General features: G+C 38.2%; 1 protein-coding gene across 1 annotated transcript in view; it reads right to left on the bottom strand.

Annotated features, from left to right (window-relative positions):
• Positions 1-16,464, bottom strand: part of MCCC2 (methylcrotonoyl-CoA carboxylase 2 (beta)) — a 108,731-nt gene that overhangs the window by 18,409 nt on the left and 73,858 nt on the right. Inside the window, exons 12-14 of the mRNA XM_006900036.1 lie at positions 13,826-13,902; positions 12,251-12,317; positions 7,155-7,311 (exon numbers count right to left, since the gene is read on the bottom strand). Coding sequence (XP_006900098.1) covers positions 7,155-7,311; positions 12,251-12,317; positions 13,826-13,902 — 301 coding nt within the window. The remainder of the gene's footprint in view (positions 1-7,154; positions 7,312-12,250; positions 12,318-13,825; positions 13,903-16,464) is intronic.

Genomic DNA, 16,464 nt, shown 5'->3' with positions numbered 1-16,464 from the left:
TGCTAAAATACAACTGCAGTCAAGAATGAAAAAGACTTCAACAAATGGCATTTGAATTACTCCAGTGAACACACAGCCAGTATGACAGGCCAAAAGCACACACAGCATAAGTACAGTAGGAAATTAAGAGACAGATTCATTCATAAACCAAGATGCTTATTTACTAAAAAGCCCCATTACACCAGGCTCTGTTCCACATAATCAGGACACACAGTGAGCAGAATGGGAACTTAGCCTCCCTTGTGGAGCTTACACTCAAGTGGAGAAAGACTACATAAATATGTAAGTAACACCTCCAGCACTTTATGTAGAGATTTTCTTCTCCAGAGACATGACAAGGTAAAATCACATCCACAAGGAAGAGTGTAGGCAGTCAGGTAGACGCCCAGTGGGAATTCAGGTAGATGGAAGAACAAGCATACAGGCACTGACTGCAGGACACGTTTGAAGACTGGTAAGGAGGTCAGTGTGGATGCATTAAAGCAAACCAGAGAGATGAGAAAGAGGAGGCAGAAAACTCACTGGAGGAACGATCCAGGGCACTGAGTTCCACTTCTCAAGTCTACAAATCATTTTACCTCTTCCTCAATTGCCTCAGTCACAGTGTTCCAAGTCTACCATTCCCCAAAGGGTAGTCACTAAGTCAATCCATCTCATCTAAAGTTTTCCTCTCTTTTGCTGGCCCTTCACCTTTCAGAGCAGCATGTCTCTTTCCATGCCCGAAGTATGTGAGACAAAGCTTTCCCATCCTCTAAGGAGCACTCGGGTTATTCTTTTGGCAATGAATGGACAGTCTATCTACTAACTGAATAGTAGATTAGCTCAAAAAGCAAAGAACTTTATTCCTCTAAAAAGTCATCTATATGAAACCAAATGGACAACAGTTACTCTAAAGCTTAAGTAGAAAGTTGGGGGAAGTAAGGTTAAAATAATGGGAACTGGACAACTAGCACAGAAATATCAGTGTGAAGAATGTAACTAGTGTCAACAAACACTGTGTATAAACTGCTGAACGAGAATCTGTTTTGCTATGTAGTTTCACTTAAAGTAAAATTTAAATTTTTTTAAAAAATGTTACACATAACCATACAACATACAACATAGTGAATTACAAGAACAATGGACAAATGACTGCGTTAAGGCCACTTCCAGAAATCCAAAGCTCTTTGTATTTCTTTTATCACTGTCTTCCCCCTAAGTAGCCAGTACTTTGACTTCTACCACCACAGTACAGAATTGTCAGTTTTTTAAATTTATCATACAATATTGTTTTCTACCTGGTTTCCTTCACTTAGGGTTTGCGTGGTATTGCGTGCATGTTGAACGTTGCTATATAGTTCATTCTGTTTTCTTGCTGTGCAGTACACTTTTTTATTCCTTTTACTGTGGACTTTCAGGTTAAAAATAGCAACCAATGCTTCCAAGAAGATTCTTTCACATGTTTTTCGTGTCACCCATGTCCCTTTTTTGTTTTTATTGAGTATATCCCTAAAAGCAGAACAGCTGACTAGTAAAGAGTCTCATCCCTTGGCCAGCTGGCAGCATCATGATAGTCAAGAGAGATTGTTAACAGCTTCAGCTTACTCGGCTCCACAATCAACACTCTTGGTATCAGAAAAATCAAAAGATGAATTGCACTGGGAAAATCTGCTGTCAGGGACCTCTCCAGAATACTGAAAACCAACAATGTCAGTCTAGAGACTATGGTGTGTCTGATCCAGGTCATGGTATTTGAAGCTACCTGCTATGCATCAGAGAGCTGGACAATGACTAAGGAAGACAGAAGACGAATCGATGGCTTTGAGTTGTGGTGCTAGAGAAGAGTGTTGAATATACTGCCATAAGACTGCTCTGAGAACAAACAGGTCTGTCCTGGAGAGAGGGAAACCAGGCTGCTCCTTGGAAGTAAGGATTTTTAAGCTCTTTAGGCATGTTGCAAGGAGGAACTAGTCTTTAGAGAGGAACATCATGTTTGGAAGGGTGGAGAGATAGCACAAGAGAGACAGACCCTGGATGAGATGGACTGACTCAGTTAAGTCAATCAGTAAGAGTGGGATAATGGGGGTAGGTGTGTCAGAGAGGATCAAATTGGCTCAGAATAGAGAAGTGTTCAGAGCTGTGTAAACAGGATTACTATGAGTCACAAGCAACTAGACAGCACATAACAAGAACTAGACATAACATCCATTTACTACTGTCAGCACTGCATAAAAAAATTCACATCCTTAAAAGTCCAATCTTTTCTATTTTAAGCCTTTGATAAGTGTGCAGTGTTTTCTCAAAGTGGTATTAATGTGCATTTCCAAGCTCTGATAGCGTAGAGGATAAAGAGTTGCAAGGTCAACCCAAAGGCAGGCAGTTTAAATGCACCAGTTGCCCCACAGGAGAGATGAACCATTTCCTCCTGTGTGATTTTCAAGCTCTGAAAAACCTGCTAGAGGATCAGCTGTAAGTGGGTTCAGACTCAGTGACACATGACAACACCATTCAGAGTGTAACATGACGTTTCATATATATATTGGCCAGCTGGATACCTTTTGTGAAATATCTGTTCACTTGGGGTTTTTTAAAAAATTTTGTTTTATACTGGTTTGCGTATAAAATTTGCATACACTGTATTTCACACTTTGTTTCATTCACATTGTTCACATGTTTTATCACTTTGCTTTACTGGGTTGTAAGGATACAAATCTTTATCAGTTAGTTATAAGTTCAAGTTTTAGGAATCTATAGATTTTGTCTTTTTTTCACTATCTTAATGATGCTTTTTCAGTTCTATCAACTTGAGAAATGCAGAGCGAAGTTCTTCCCTTTTTATTCTCCAATTCCAGCTCTCTGCACATTTCTATTATAATACTTTGTCTTCTCGAGCTATCCTTTGAAATCTTCTATCGGCTCTTTTGCTTCAGCATGTTTTCCTTCTGTTTTGGATTCTCAGCATTCTAGTGCAATTTTCAGAGTTTCTTCTAACATCCTTTTTGGTTTCTTCTTTCTCCTCAGTCTTTGTCTTTTTCTCTCTTCATGGATGATATCCTTGGTCTCATCCTCCAACTCATCTGGTCTTCAAACACTGGAGTTCAATGCCTCAAACCTATGCCTAACATGATCTTGAAATTCATCTATTGTGTGAACAGAGCAGGTAAACAATGCATGGTTCGAATTAAGGGAGCATGTCAGGGTTGTATTCTCTCTCCATACTTATACAAGAGTGTATTCCTTCTCCATGCCTATTCAATCTGTATGCTGAGCAAATTATCCAAGAAGGTGGACCTTATGAAGAGGATTGTGGCATCCGGATTGGGTGAAGATTCACCAATAACCTGTGTTATGCATATGACACAACCTTGCCTACTAAAAGTGAGGAGGATTTGAAGCACTTGCAGAAGATAATAAATGCAGCCTTCAGTCTGGATTGCATTTCAATGTCAAGAAAACAAAGATTCTTACCAACTGGACCAATAGGCAACCAGCATGATGGATGGAGAAAAGATTGAAACTGTCAACAACTTCATCTTACTTACATTCACAATTAACACCCTTGGTCCCAGCGGTCAGGAAATCAGGAGATGTAGTGCACTGGGAAAATCTGCAGTCAGAGACTTCTCCAATTACTGAGAAGTAATGATGTCTGTTTGAGGTCTAAGGTGTGTCTGAGTCAAGCCATGGTCTTTTCAATCACTTGCTATGCATCTGAGAGCTGAACAATAAATAGAGATTGTAGAAGAAAAACTGATGCCTTTAAACTGTGGCACTGGAGAAGAGCACCGAACATCTCATGGATAGCCAAAAGAACAAACAAATATGTTTTGGAGAGAATACAGCCAGAATGCTCTTTGGAGGCAAGGATGTTGAGGCTTCACTACACATACTTCAGGCATATTGATAGGAGGGGCTATTCCTTGCAGAGGGACATGATACAAAAAAAAATCAAAATAAAACACCAAACCAAAACTCTTTCTCTAGTCCTATATTCTAAAATATTTGCCAGACATGCCTTTCACAATTATGTTCGCAAACCACTTAGGGCTGACTTTTGTGTGTGGTGTGGAGATAAATTTTTACGTGTTTTCATGAAGAACTTTGATTGGCTGGCACCATTTATTAAGAAGACATCCTTCCTCCATTGCCCTTCAGCACCAATTCTGTCATTAATCATATACCAATGCTGTTGTTGTTATGTGCCTTTTAAGTCAACTGAACTCACAGCAAGCCTATGCACAACACCTCTGAACCCTGACCTATCCTAACTATGAATCTGAGTACATACATACATTTATTTATGTCTCCTTCACAATTCTCATCCACTTACCCACTACCTTGCTTGTACAAAGATAGCACATATCTAATGTTTTCAATACTGTTATTTTATTATGTCTTGATATGTAAGAGAGCAAATATTTCCCTTTCCCCATCTTCATATCTGTTTAACCCCTTAAAACAGCTTAAATCTTAACCTTAAAAGATTTTTAAAAACAAAATCATTACTATTTTGTTTAGGATCATATTAAGCTCGATATGTATCAAACTGAAAGATCAATCTGGGAAGAATATAATTTCTGTATGTTGTTGTTATGTGCCATTGAGTCACTTGCAACTCCTAGCGACCCTATGTACAACAGCCCTAAACTCTGTTTTGTCCTTTGCCAATCTCATTGTCTCCGACACACTCATCCTGATTTCCTTATTCCCAGTATCAGAAAAAAATTTTTAATATCTCATCATTAAACATGATATCTGCATTCTTTTTTTGTCCTAGTTTACAAAGTGTTTTTATCATAAGTACCTATTTAATTTCATCATAATTTTGTCTGTAGTTTTTGAGGTGATTATATAACTTTTTTCACTTTATTAATTTAATTTACTGAATTATACTCATTTTTCAATCAATCTTATATCTCTAATATAAAACCAATATGGTTATTCTGTGTGAACCTTTTCACACGCTGCTTGTTTAGCGTGTTTTTGAATCTGTATCATGAATGAAATTAGCTTGTCATTTTCTTTTCTTGTAAAGGTCCTTGTTAGGTTGCTGTCAAGGTTATATAAGCAAAAAAAAAAATAATAAATTAGGAAATACTTTCTCTCTCTTTTTTTTTTTACTTTTCTGTAAGGATGATTTTATTTCTTCTAGAATGTCTGCAGTCAGGAACCTCTCCAAATTATTGAGGAGCAATGATGTTAGTTTGAGGATTAAGGGGCACCTTATTCAGGCCATGGTCTTTTTAATCACTTGTTATGCATCTGAGAGCTGGACAGTGAGTAAGGATGAAAGGAGAAAAACTGATACCTTTGAACCGTGGTGTTGGAAAAGAGCAATGAATATCCCATGGATTGTCAAAAGAACAAAAAGATATATTTTGGAGAACATGCAGCCAGAGTGCTCCTTGGAGGCAAAGATAAGAAAACTTCATCTCACATACTATGGACATGTTGCCCGGAGAGGCTATTCATTGGAGAGGGACATCATGCTTGGGAAGTTGGAGGGATGGCAAAAGAGAGGAAGACTCTTGACCAACTGGATTGAAACAGTGACTGCAGCAATAGGCTCAAGTGTGTCAGAGATTTTAAGGATGGCACAGGATAGGACAGGGTTCAGATCTGTTGTTCATACGATTACTCGAGTCATACTCAACTCAATAGCACCTAACTCCTATTTAAATTCAAGCTTAAAACGTTTTCAGTAACCAGTTTGTTAAACTTCTCAATGACACCTAACATCAACAACAGAAATGTTTAATAGAATTGACATTATCTTGGTCCAGAGTTGTCACTGCAGTTAAATTTTTCACTACAGATGTAATTCTTTTAATATACAGATGCATAGTAAAGAGTATTTTAATGGATATGTAATTTGTTTAATAGTCATAAGACTAAAAATTTCACGAAGGAGCTCTGGTGGCCTAATGATAAAAAGCTGTGCAGCCAATCCAAAGGCACACAGTTCTAAGCTATCAACTGCTCCCCGGGAACAAGATGGACAGTCTCCTCTGTGCAACTTACTGCCTCTGATATTATGCTGGAGGGTCAGCTATGAGTCGGTTCCAACATGATGGTACATAACAATTTACATTTTCAGTTGCTGCTTTTGTCTACCCTGATAAACAGTTTTTATTAATTTCATCTAAAGGTACAAGGCATAAGGTATTGATATCTTCTCATTATCAATGATCATGTCCTATTTCCCATTTCATGTGTCAGTTAGATGTGCCTTCTCTACTTTCTTGCCAGGGGTTATCAATTTAATTAACCTGTTCAATCAAGCCAACTTTTGGCCTTATTGAGTTTTCTATTGCACATTTACTCTTTTGTTTGTTTTTCTTCCTATTGTCCTCTTGTTTAATATATTGTTCTCTTTCCATCTTCCTGAGCTGGAAGCTTACGTTTTTTGCTTATCATCCTTTCTTCTTATCTAGCATATACATTTAAAACTACAAACATCTTTTTTTTTAAGTAAAACTATAAACATCTCTTAAAGCAAGACTTCAGCTCCATCACAGAACTTTCACTGTCAGACGGCTGCCACTGAATCTGACAGTGATGTTACATACAAGAAAATGAAATGCTGTTCAGGCCTGCATCACTCTAATAATCATCAATATATTTGAGTCCACCTGCTGCTTCTGCACTAATCCATCTCACCAATGATCTCCCTCATCCTCACTGGCCCTCTATGTCACCAAACAGGACATCTTCCTCTAGCAACTCCCTTCTGATGTGATGGCATGTTCAAAGCAAGAGAGCAGAGTACTGTTCCGTTGTAAGCCACCAGGTTTTCATTAACTAACTTTCACAAGTATATCACTAGGTCTTTCCTTCTAATCCATCATGTGGAAGCTCCACTGAAATCTGTTCACTATGTGTGGTCCTGCTGGGACTTAAACCCCGTTAGTACAGCTTCCAACATCATAGCAACAGACAAGCCATTATGGTGCGACAAACTGAGCATGGTATTTTTTAGTATCTTCCCTTATTCCCATTATAAACCACTTCCATATTGTATTCTTAAGAATCACACCTCTTGCCATGAGGCACACTATGGTATTATTAATGAAGGTTTGTGAATGTCACCATATATTTTAAATAAACTGAAAAGAAACTGATCACTTACAGTTAGATCTGAAGTATATTTCAGATAAATCATGCCCACCACCTACCTATACGCTCTGCCACACATCCCATAGTTTCCAGCCCCATAGGAGCCACCGATGATAACAGTTAACTTGGGCACCTTGGCACAGGCTACAGCAGCCACCATCTTGGCACCATCTTTGGCAATTCCTTCAGCTTCATAATCTTTACCAACCATGAATCCTAAGAGAAAGAACAGAAACAGAGCTTGTGGGTGATGAGATTAATGTTCTTCCTCCCTAGGTACTGCAAGTGCATCTTGCCATCAACTAATTTGTATATGAAATATACTCTCCAAGAAATTTTGTTTTAAAAGTTCAAAGAAAAGTTTATCTAGTCACTTTTTAAACCTTCTTAAAACAATTTCACCTGCTACACATAAAATTTATAGTGATGCAATTTGTCTTTAAGAAACTATTTTAAAACCAGTTGTTTGACAATGAAAGAATGTGACATGGCAAGTTAAGGGGAAAAAAATACAATGACAAGGCCAACTGTATGCACTGACCTGGTTTAAAAACATGGGACTGTTCCTTCTGAAGTTTGGCTTTAAAACTTTGATGAAATGAAGATTAATGTTTTATAGAGATGTTAAGAGTTCCTTCTAGAAACTCAATAGCAAGATTAAAAATCTCATTATATAGTTACAAGAGCCCTCTACTTCTTAAACTCCTCAGCTCTGAAACTGTTCTGAAACTTCACTGTGAACTCTGTTTCTTCTGCCTCCGAACACCAAGACTGAGTTCACGTGTGTCCCCACTCAACCCTGCCTCCAGTAAGACAGGTCAGCCTCCAATAAGGCATGTCATCCATGAACCGTGGGCTCACTTGCCCACTTGATCACCACTCTCCTTGCTATAACATCACCAGTATTAAGTCAATGACAACAATGGTCTTTGCCTTCAAAGAGCATCATTTGCTTTCCTCCAGCTCCTTGTTTTAGCAACAGTCCAGAAAAGCCTAGAAACCACCTTATCTATCTCACTGCTGATCCCTGTGTCATTTCAGCAACAGTCGTCTCAAATGTCAACTCTCTCTTACAGTCCCCTTAACCCTCACCACTGGGTCAATTGGCAGCATTATGATAGATGGTGAAGAGATTGAGATTTTTGACAGCTTTAGTGTGCTTGGCTCCACAATCAATGCTGTTGGTACTTGCAGTCAGGAAATCAAATGATGGAATACATTGGGAAAGTCTGCTGTCAGGGACTTCTCCAGAGTACTGAAGAGCAATGATGTCAGTCTAGAGACTAAAGTGCACCTGATTGAGGCCGTAGTCTTCACAATTACTTGCTATGCATCAGAAAGCTGGACAACGACTAGGGATATAGAGTTGATGCCTATGAGCTCTAGTGCTGGGGAAGAGTACTGAATATAACAAGAACTGCCATGAGAACAAACAGGTTCACCCTGGAGAGGATGAAACCAAGTTGTTCCTTGCAGGCAAGATTCTGAGGCTTTGTATGACATGCTTTGGACATGTTGAAAGGCAGGATCAGTCCTTAGAGAGGGATGTCATGCTTTGGAGGGTGGAGGGACAGCTCAAGAGAGGAAGACACTCAATGAGATAGATTGATTCAATGACTGGGGTAATGAGAGTAGGTGTGTCAAAGACAATAAGGTTGGCACAGCAGAGAGCAGGGCTCAGGGCTACTGTACACAGGGTCGCTATGAGTCGCAAGTGAATTGATGGTACATAACACCACCGCCCCCTTTCTATTCCTATGGATGAGTCTTACTTCAAAAAGAAACTTAAAATCATCTCATTTTACTTTCGACCTTTAAAAAGTCTATAAAATCATGCTTCCTTTCTTCCTTTACTTTTATCTCTGTGGAAGAAACTGCTGTGTACTGGTGAGTCAGAACCGATTCATACTCAGTGGGTTTTCAGAGGCTGTTAATCACACAGGAGGAGACTGCCCATCTGTCTCCCACAGAGCAGCTGGTGGCCTCGAACTGCAAGCCTTCAGGATCGCAGAGCAGCTTCTTGCCACTAAGCCTGAGGCCTCTTCTCTTCTGTCCTAGAAGTTCTTACTTAATCCCATGGCTTTAAATACCATCTCCACATTAAGATGAAACACCTCCAAGAAAAATACCTCATTTGAATTTAAAATGCAGTCAATTGCTTACTGTGTATCTTCAATAGGATATGTTCCACAGGTCCCTCAAGTTTATCACTGCAAAATGAAATTCAATCTATGCCCCCATTCAGTCAAAAGAGCAAAGCAAAATAAAAGTCCAGGTATCTTCAAAACACAATGTGTAACTTAGTAGCCTTTAATGTTGTTGTTGTTGTTGTTGTTATGTGCCGTCGAGTCGCCTGCGACTCATAGTGACCCTATGTACAACAGCCCTAAACTCCACTCTGTCCTGTGCCAATCGCACTGTCTCTGACACTCCCATCCCAATTATCCCAGTCACTGAATCAATCCACCTCATAGAGGGCCTTCCTCTCCTGCGCCATCCCTCCACCTTCCCAAGTATGATGTCCCTCTCTAAGGACCGGTCTCTCCTCACAACATGTCCGAAGTAAGTTAGACGGAGCCTCAGAATCCTTGCCTCCAAGGAGCCACCCAGTTTAACCCTTTCCAGGACAAATCTGTTTGTTTTCCTAGCAGTCCATGGTATTCTCAATACTCTTCTCCAGCACCACAGCTCAAAGGCATCAATTCTCCTTCTATCCTCCTTGGTCATTGTCCAACTCGCTGATGCATAACAGGTGACTGCGAAGACCATGGCCTGTATCAGACGCACCTTAGTCTCCAGAGAGACACCACTGCTCTTCAGCACTTTGGAGAGGTCCCTAACAGCAGACTTTCCCATGGCAATGTGCCTTTTAATTTCCGGGCTGCTGGTGCCAAGACTGTTGACTGTGGAGCCAAGCAAACTAAAGCTGTGTACAATCTCAATCTCTTCACCATCCATCCTGATCTTGCCAGTTGGTCCAGTGGTGAGAATCTTTGTCTTCTTGACATTGAGCCTCAATCCACATTGTAGGCTGCAGTCCTTGACACTCTGCAGCAGGCGCTTCAGGTCCTCCTCAGTTTCAGCAAGCAGGGTTGTATCATCCGCATAACGCAGATTGTTGATAAATCGTCCACCAATCCTGACCCCACATTTCTCCTCATAGAGCCCAGCCTCCCGGATAATCTGTTCTGCATATAGGTTGAAAAGGTATGGAGATAGGATGCATCCCTGGCGTACGCGCTTCCCAATTTTGAACCATGCAGTGTTCATGCATTTCTCCGTTCCGGCAGAAAGGTCAAGCATTATCTTAGTGCAAGGAAATGCTCAAAACCTTTTCAATGATTAAAAAGCTGCATGTGCAGCAAACGAAGTTGATTATAATAAATGAGTTGGCTCGGACTTGCCAGTAGTCCAATCTCACATAGCAGGCTCCTGAAAGGACTCATTACACCTCTCTCTAATCTCCCATTCCAGGGCTTCAACCCGTCATTTTTACCATTTCAGTTCCTTTGACAAATCATTTGTACCCAAGTACAAATTCAGGTCTGCTCCTGTTTCACTTTGTCAGCCATGACAGAACTGGCTCAAAGTCCTGCATTAAAGGGCCCATAGGGCTTGTGCTCACTTCAGCAGCACATATGCTAGAAAACTGGAATGATACAGAGATCAGCATTGCCCTTGTGCAAGGATGATACGCAAAGGGCCAGTAGGGCTTGTATGTCAGGCACTCATAAGCCAGGGGAAAATCTGTGTATAGTACAGGTTTCCACATATTTGCATCTTTTATACCACCAATCCTTTTCTGGAATCCATTCCAAAAAATGTAGTATTAGAAAAAAAGGAAAAGTTTTATGTGTCTTATGAAAAACACAGTATTAGAAAAAGAGGAAAAGTTTTATGTGTCTTATGTGTCAATGGCACAAAACAACAAGGTACCACAGCAAAAATAAAAGGAGGATGATTTAGGCTATAAATGTCATGAGAAAAAGAATAAAATGTTAAGCAGCCACTATGAATTCTTTTCTAAAAAGAGACTGGACAAAGATATACCAAAGTGTTACATAGGTTTGATTTAGGGGGATTTGCTTTCTCCTTTACTATCTTTATAACTTTCTTTTAATGAGTAAGCATTACTTTCAAACAGGATAAACATTCACTTTAATGTCACCTGCATTCGGAGACCATAACTTGGGTTTTCTGTCCATTATTTTAGATGAGGAACAAAGTAGAATTAGATGCTGCAACTCTATGACCAATGCCTGTTACATTATCAATTTATATCAATATGATTCCATGTAGCATTCAGATTTTCATGGCTTGTTATCAAACTGTTGGCAGTACAGATAATTATTACTAATGGTCACCAAAAACATGTACTTTAGCATAATCTAAAGGTGACCATTAGAGGCATATTTGTGTCATTATTTTCTTACTTCTGTTTATATTTGATTACTGTATTTTCTGGTTTATTCTTTAAGTAAGGTATACCATTTTTTAAAAATTGTAAGAAAACAATATTTATCAGGCTATTACCAGTTGAGCTTCTGCCCACGTTAACCAAAGCGTTCATTTAAAATAAAGTATATTGGGGGGTTAGATATTTACTAAGACATATGCAATTTTCAACTTTTAGAAATAAAAATCTTTTCAATCTCACTCCAGAAAAAAAAACATTTAAATGTACCCAATACATACTAGAACAGTTTTGGGTTTTTTTCAAAAACGAAGTTTACCAAGTCCTAAGATACAATATCAATTCTCTTTTCTACGACATAGCTGAACAATTTGACACTTTTTCAGAAATGTTTTGTTTATTCAAGGTCTCTTTCCTTTCCAAAATAACTTGCCAATTGCCTTTTCTAGCTTTTTGAAAAATGAACTTGGCAACTGTATTGGGATTGCTTAAAAATGCAGATTGCTTTCGGTAGGAACAATCTGACACTTTTGACCTCCCACTTAAACTGATTCCTGGCTTGGCTTTCATGTCACCACATCTACCCTGAACCAACAGCCTTTCTCACACTCCCTCCTGGGTGCTTTGGTCTCCTCTGCACTCTGCAAATACATGAGCATCCAGTACTCTTTTATTCTTAGTTTCCTTTGTCCCCTCTGTCTTCTGCTATCACCTCCTCAGCCCCACGTGCCATCTTCTTACCAGTAATGTTTTGAAGGAATAGCAGAGGAATATTTCTTTGGCAGCACAACTGGACGAAGTGAGCTCCCTATAAAAGTATAAAAGTCTTTTTAGAGAAGGGTTATCACATGTAAAATCAACAAACGTCCTACAAATGCTGCAACAGAGTTAAGTATCAGAAAGAATACAGTTGGCTTGGCTAGTCTGACTTTATATTAACAGTAACAACACCACACTGGTGGTGATTCATCTTGAGTAGGGCATGTGACTGCAGTTATGCAGTCCTTGCTTTACATGGTCACCTGTATAATCATTGGTGCATAATCGTAGGACAAACGTCACGAGGGAGATGAAGTCAATTATTAACATTCTTAATAGCAAGTGAAATTTAATTAGAGAAGAAAGAACCACCTGCCAGTGAGAACTGCTGAACCTTAGAAGATCTTTCTTAGTTCTTCTTTTTAAAAAAATTATAATGACACCACCACCACAGGGTATCTTTAATGCTATTTACATGACCAAGGAATAGGAAAAATAAACAAATTTATCAAAATGTTTGTTCTAATTACAGATGATACTTTAAAATTCCCATTATTTTTACTTTAATTTGCTTTAGAATTAAAGTTGCTGTGGTAAGGTGCCATCAAGTTCAACTGATAGCAAATTTACAAACAACAAATGTGAACTGTGTCCTATTCTATACCATCCTTATCTTCCCTGACACAATTGAGCCCATTGCCTCAGGAGAAGAGCAATGGTATCATTACAAAACATTTCTCCAAAACAAAATTCTTCCTCAAAGCATAAAAGGCATTAACAATCTATATATTCCCTATGATGATATCTCACCTTACTGTACGCTATAATTTGAAGAGATTTTTTTTAAAGAAGAAAACCATTTATCAGGTGAATTAATTACATTTATCCCAAGTGTAGGTAAATCTGAGACAGTGATGACTAAAATCAAATACTAAAACAAAAAACTTTAAAAGCAAAAGCTCTTTGGAGATAACAGGATAAAACAAAATAAACAAATGGTGTCTCAGCACCACTTGAAGAGAATGTTGAAATACCTCCACACAAGAAGCAGTCGAGAAAGAGCTCTCCAGACATGCTTCCTGTCTTAGAATATTCCACTATCTACCACAGATATCCCAACTCACATATTTTATAAGAACCTTTCCAAAACCAGCACATTTGATTTTAATAATGTTCCCAATATTTGATGGTAATGTAAGTTACAAGTACTGTTTCCAACAGTAACACCTACACTACACACCCATAAAGTCCTTATTTGCTAAGACATCAGGTTAAACATTTTATTTTATGCAACAAATTTTACTTCATTAATTGATCTTCAAAATTAATAATGTTAAACCAAAACAAAATTTAAAACCTTTTGTAAGAATACATGCTGTTTTATGCAACAATGAATGAATTTTTATATTTTTTTTAAGAAAAGTAAACTGAGGGGAGTAGAGAGGAAAATATGCAACAATGACTGAATATAAATCCAACTTTTCTGCAAACTTGTTAAAATTACAGTTTTTACTGTGATTCCTCCCCCCCTTTTTAGGGGAGAAAAATAATACTCACCTTTTTTGCAGATTCAGAAAACAGAACTCCATTGTTTCCAATGATACCAACTGGGTATCCAAATATTCTAGCAAATCCTTTAAAAAAAAATTTAAATATTTACATACTTAACAGGGATTATGCTTTAATTTCAAAAGATTAAAACTTGAAATGTAGAGATTATACCTGCTGCAAACAGTTCATATCACAATTCTTTAAGCTTAAAAGATTCTTGATGTGGTTTTTTTTTCTTTTTGAAAAGCTGTGTCACATGTAATTGCCACTGTCTGGTTGGCTAGTTTGGTTAAATAGATGACTTAGAGTGACATTAACATTTAACTTATATTGAGTATCTGCTATGTACCAGTCAATCTCATTCTTGAGTAGTCCATTAGGTGAAGTTCATGTGTATAGTTAGTTATTTTTTTTAAAAAAAAACCTTTGTAATAAATCATTGTTTATATAAAATTCTACCATTTGACCATCAGCCTCATTCTGTCACCAAGTCTGTATCTTCCAAGTACCAATCTTTCATCTTTGTTTCCAACTTTTGCACTGCAGTCACCAGTTTTTACTTAATGCATCTTGGTTGCATGTTCAATCAATTTCAGACTGCAAGAGCTGGTAGCAGTCTTCCATTTCTTCATCTTTGGCTTTAGTGGTTGGTGCATGTATTTGAAAAATAGTTGTATTAATAGGTTTTCCTTGTATGCATATGGATAGCATCCTATCCACTCACAGTACTATACTTCAGGATAAATCTTAAAATGTTCTTTTTGACTAAGAAGAGCAAACTGGGGAGGGGAGGAGTGGGCAGGGAGAAATGTGCAAAAATGAATGAATGGAAATCCAAAATCTCTGTAAATGTTCATTAAAATTAATTTTTAAAAAAATGTTCTTTTTGACTAAGGTGCACCTGATCCAAACCATCATATTTTTAATTGTGTCCTATGCATCTAAAAACTGGATAATGAATAAGCATGACAGACAAAATGATGCCTTCAAATTGTGTTGGAGAAAAATACTGACTAGCCCATGGACTTTCAAAAAAGAATAAACAAGTCGGTCTTGGAGGAAGTGCAACCAGAGTGCTCCTTAAAGCCATGAATGTGAAACTTCATCTCACGTAATTTGGGCAGGTTTTTGGAAGGAGCCACTCTCTGGGAAAAGACACCATGCTGAGAACGATGGAGGGTCAGAGTGAGAAAAGATGCCTCCACCAAGATGTACTGGCACAGAGATCGTTAACTATGGAGACATCAGATAGGGCGAGGCTGGCAGAGGAGAGGGCAAGCTGCAGATCTGTTGTTCGTAAGATCACTGTGAGCTGTAGTCAACTCAACAGTACCTTACAACAAAAGAGTTAAATTCTACATATTAGGGGTATAGTGAAATATAGTCACACTTTAAAATCTATTGGTCAGTTTTAGGTGATTTGCACACATGAAAATTCCTGTAATAATGGTACACCTTAACAATGAAAGGATAAATTCAGTAAAGGCAATCTGAAAATTAAAAAGGCAAGAACACAATAAAGCTTGATAATAAAAGATGAACGTAAAAAAATCCAGTTACGCTTAGAAGAACAAACCACTCCTTTGAGTTCTGTGTTTGCATCTTTTTCTTTTTTCTTTCTCTTTACCATGATTTCATTTAAACTTCACCAACACACTCTCTTCCTGCTCTGTACAGCCACCCTCCAGGCACACAAGCATGAAGGAGAATAGGAGAAAAGAAAAACAAAGACCCAGACTTCTATTTCATGGTGCAGAAACTCAAAGGTGAACTTAAGAGGAAGTTAATTATTTTGAAAACTAAAAAAAAAAAAAAAAAAAAAAACCTAGAGAGAACTTCTAAGAGTGTGATTTTCAGCAAAGTGCATTTTTTTAAAAAGTCTACTTTGAATTATAACAAGGTGCCAAATACTTGAGTCAACAAACTATACTCCTAGAAGTGGGTCAAGAAAAGCAAGTTAGCAAAGTTCCCAGAACAAAAGTCCTGTCTCTATGAGCTCCAGGGAGGCAGGCACTGGCTGAGAGATCCAGCACAAAGCAGGTGCTCAAAAAGGTTATTGAGGAAAAATGATGGCTGAGACAATGGCTACAGTTGCACAACATGGTAAGTGTAACGTGTAACTAATGCCACTGAATTGTAAATGTAAAGAATGTTGAAATGAGTGCCCATATAGAAATAATGAAATGGGTGGTGGGAGAAAGTTATCCCAGTCAGTCCCACCCAGCTCTCAGTGAAAGGTGCTGAGCTTTTGCTTGGGGATCCTGCAGACACCTGTGTCTGAAGAAAGAGCTGAATCTCTAGCCACATAAGTAGCAGGAGAATAATCACAGAGTTCAAATATTAGGTGGGACCAGCACACTTTACGAAAATGGTATTTTCAACTTGAAAGAGAGGAAGGAGCAAAACTTGAGCTTTCGATTCATATACCTGAAATATAAACTGAAATTTACAGGGAGAGGGAAGCTATAGATTCAAATATATTTGAATAAAATTTATTCTATACCTCTTCCATAAAAAAGAAAGAAAGAAAGGGAAGCCACAGACTGGGAAAAAGTTTTTGGTAATGACATGTCAGACAAGGGACTTATATCTAGAATTTATAAAATACTCAAGCACCACAGCAAGATAAAGGAGAATAATCCAAT

This window comes from Elephantulus edwardii, unplaced genomic scaffold, assembly GCF_000299155.1.
Source record: "Elephantulus edwardii isolate Elephantulus edwardi_28Jun2011 unplaced genomic scaffold, EleEdw1.0 scaffold00271, whole genome shotgun sequence".
NCBI lineage: Eukaryota > Metazoa > Chordata > Mammalia > Macroscelidea > Macroscelididae > Elephantulus > Elephantulus edwardii.
The sequence above is the reverse complement of the archived record's forward strand: the minus strand, read 5'-3'. Positions and strand labels throughout refer to the sequence as shown.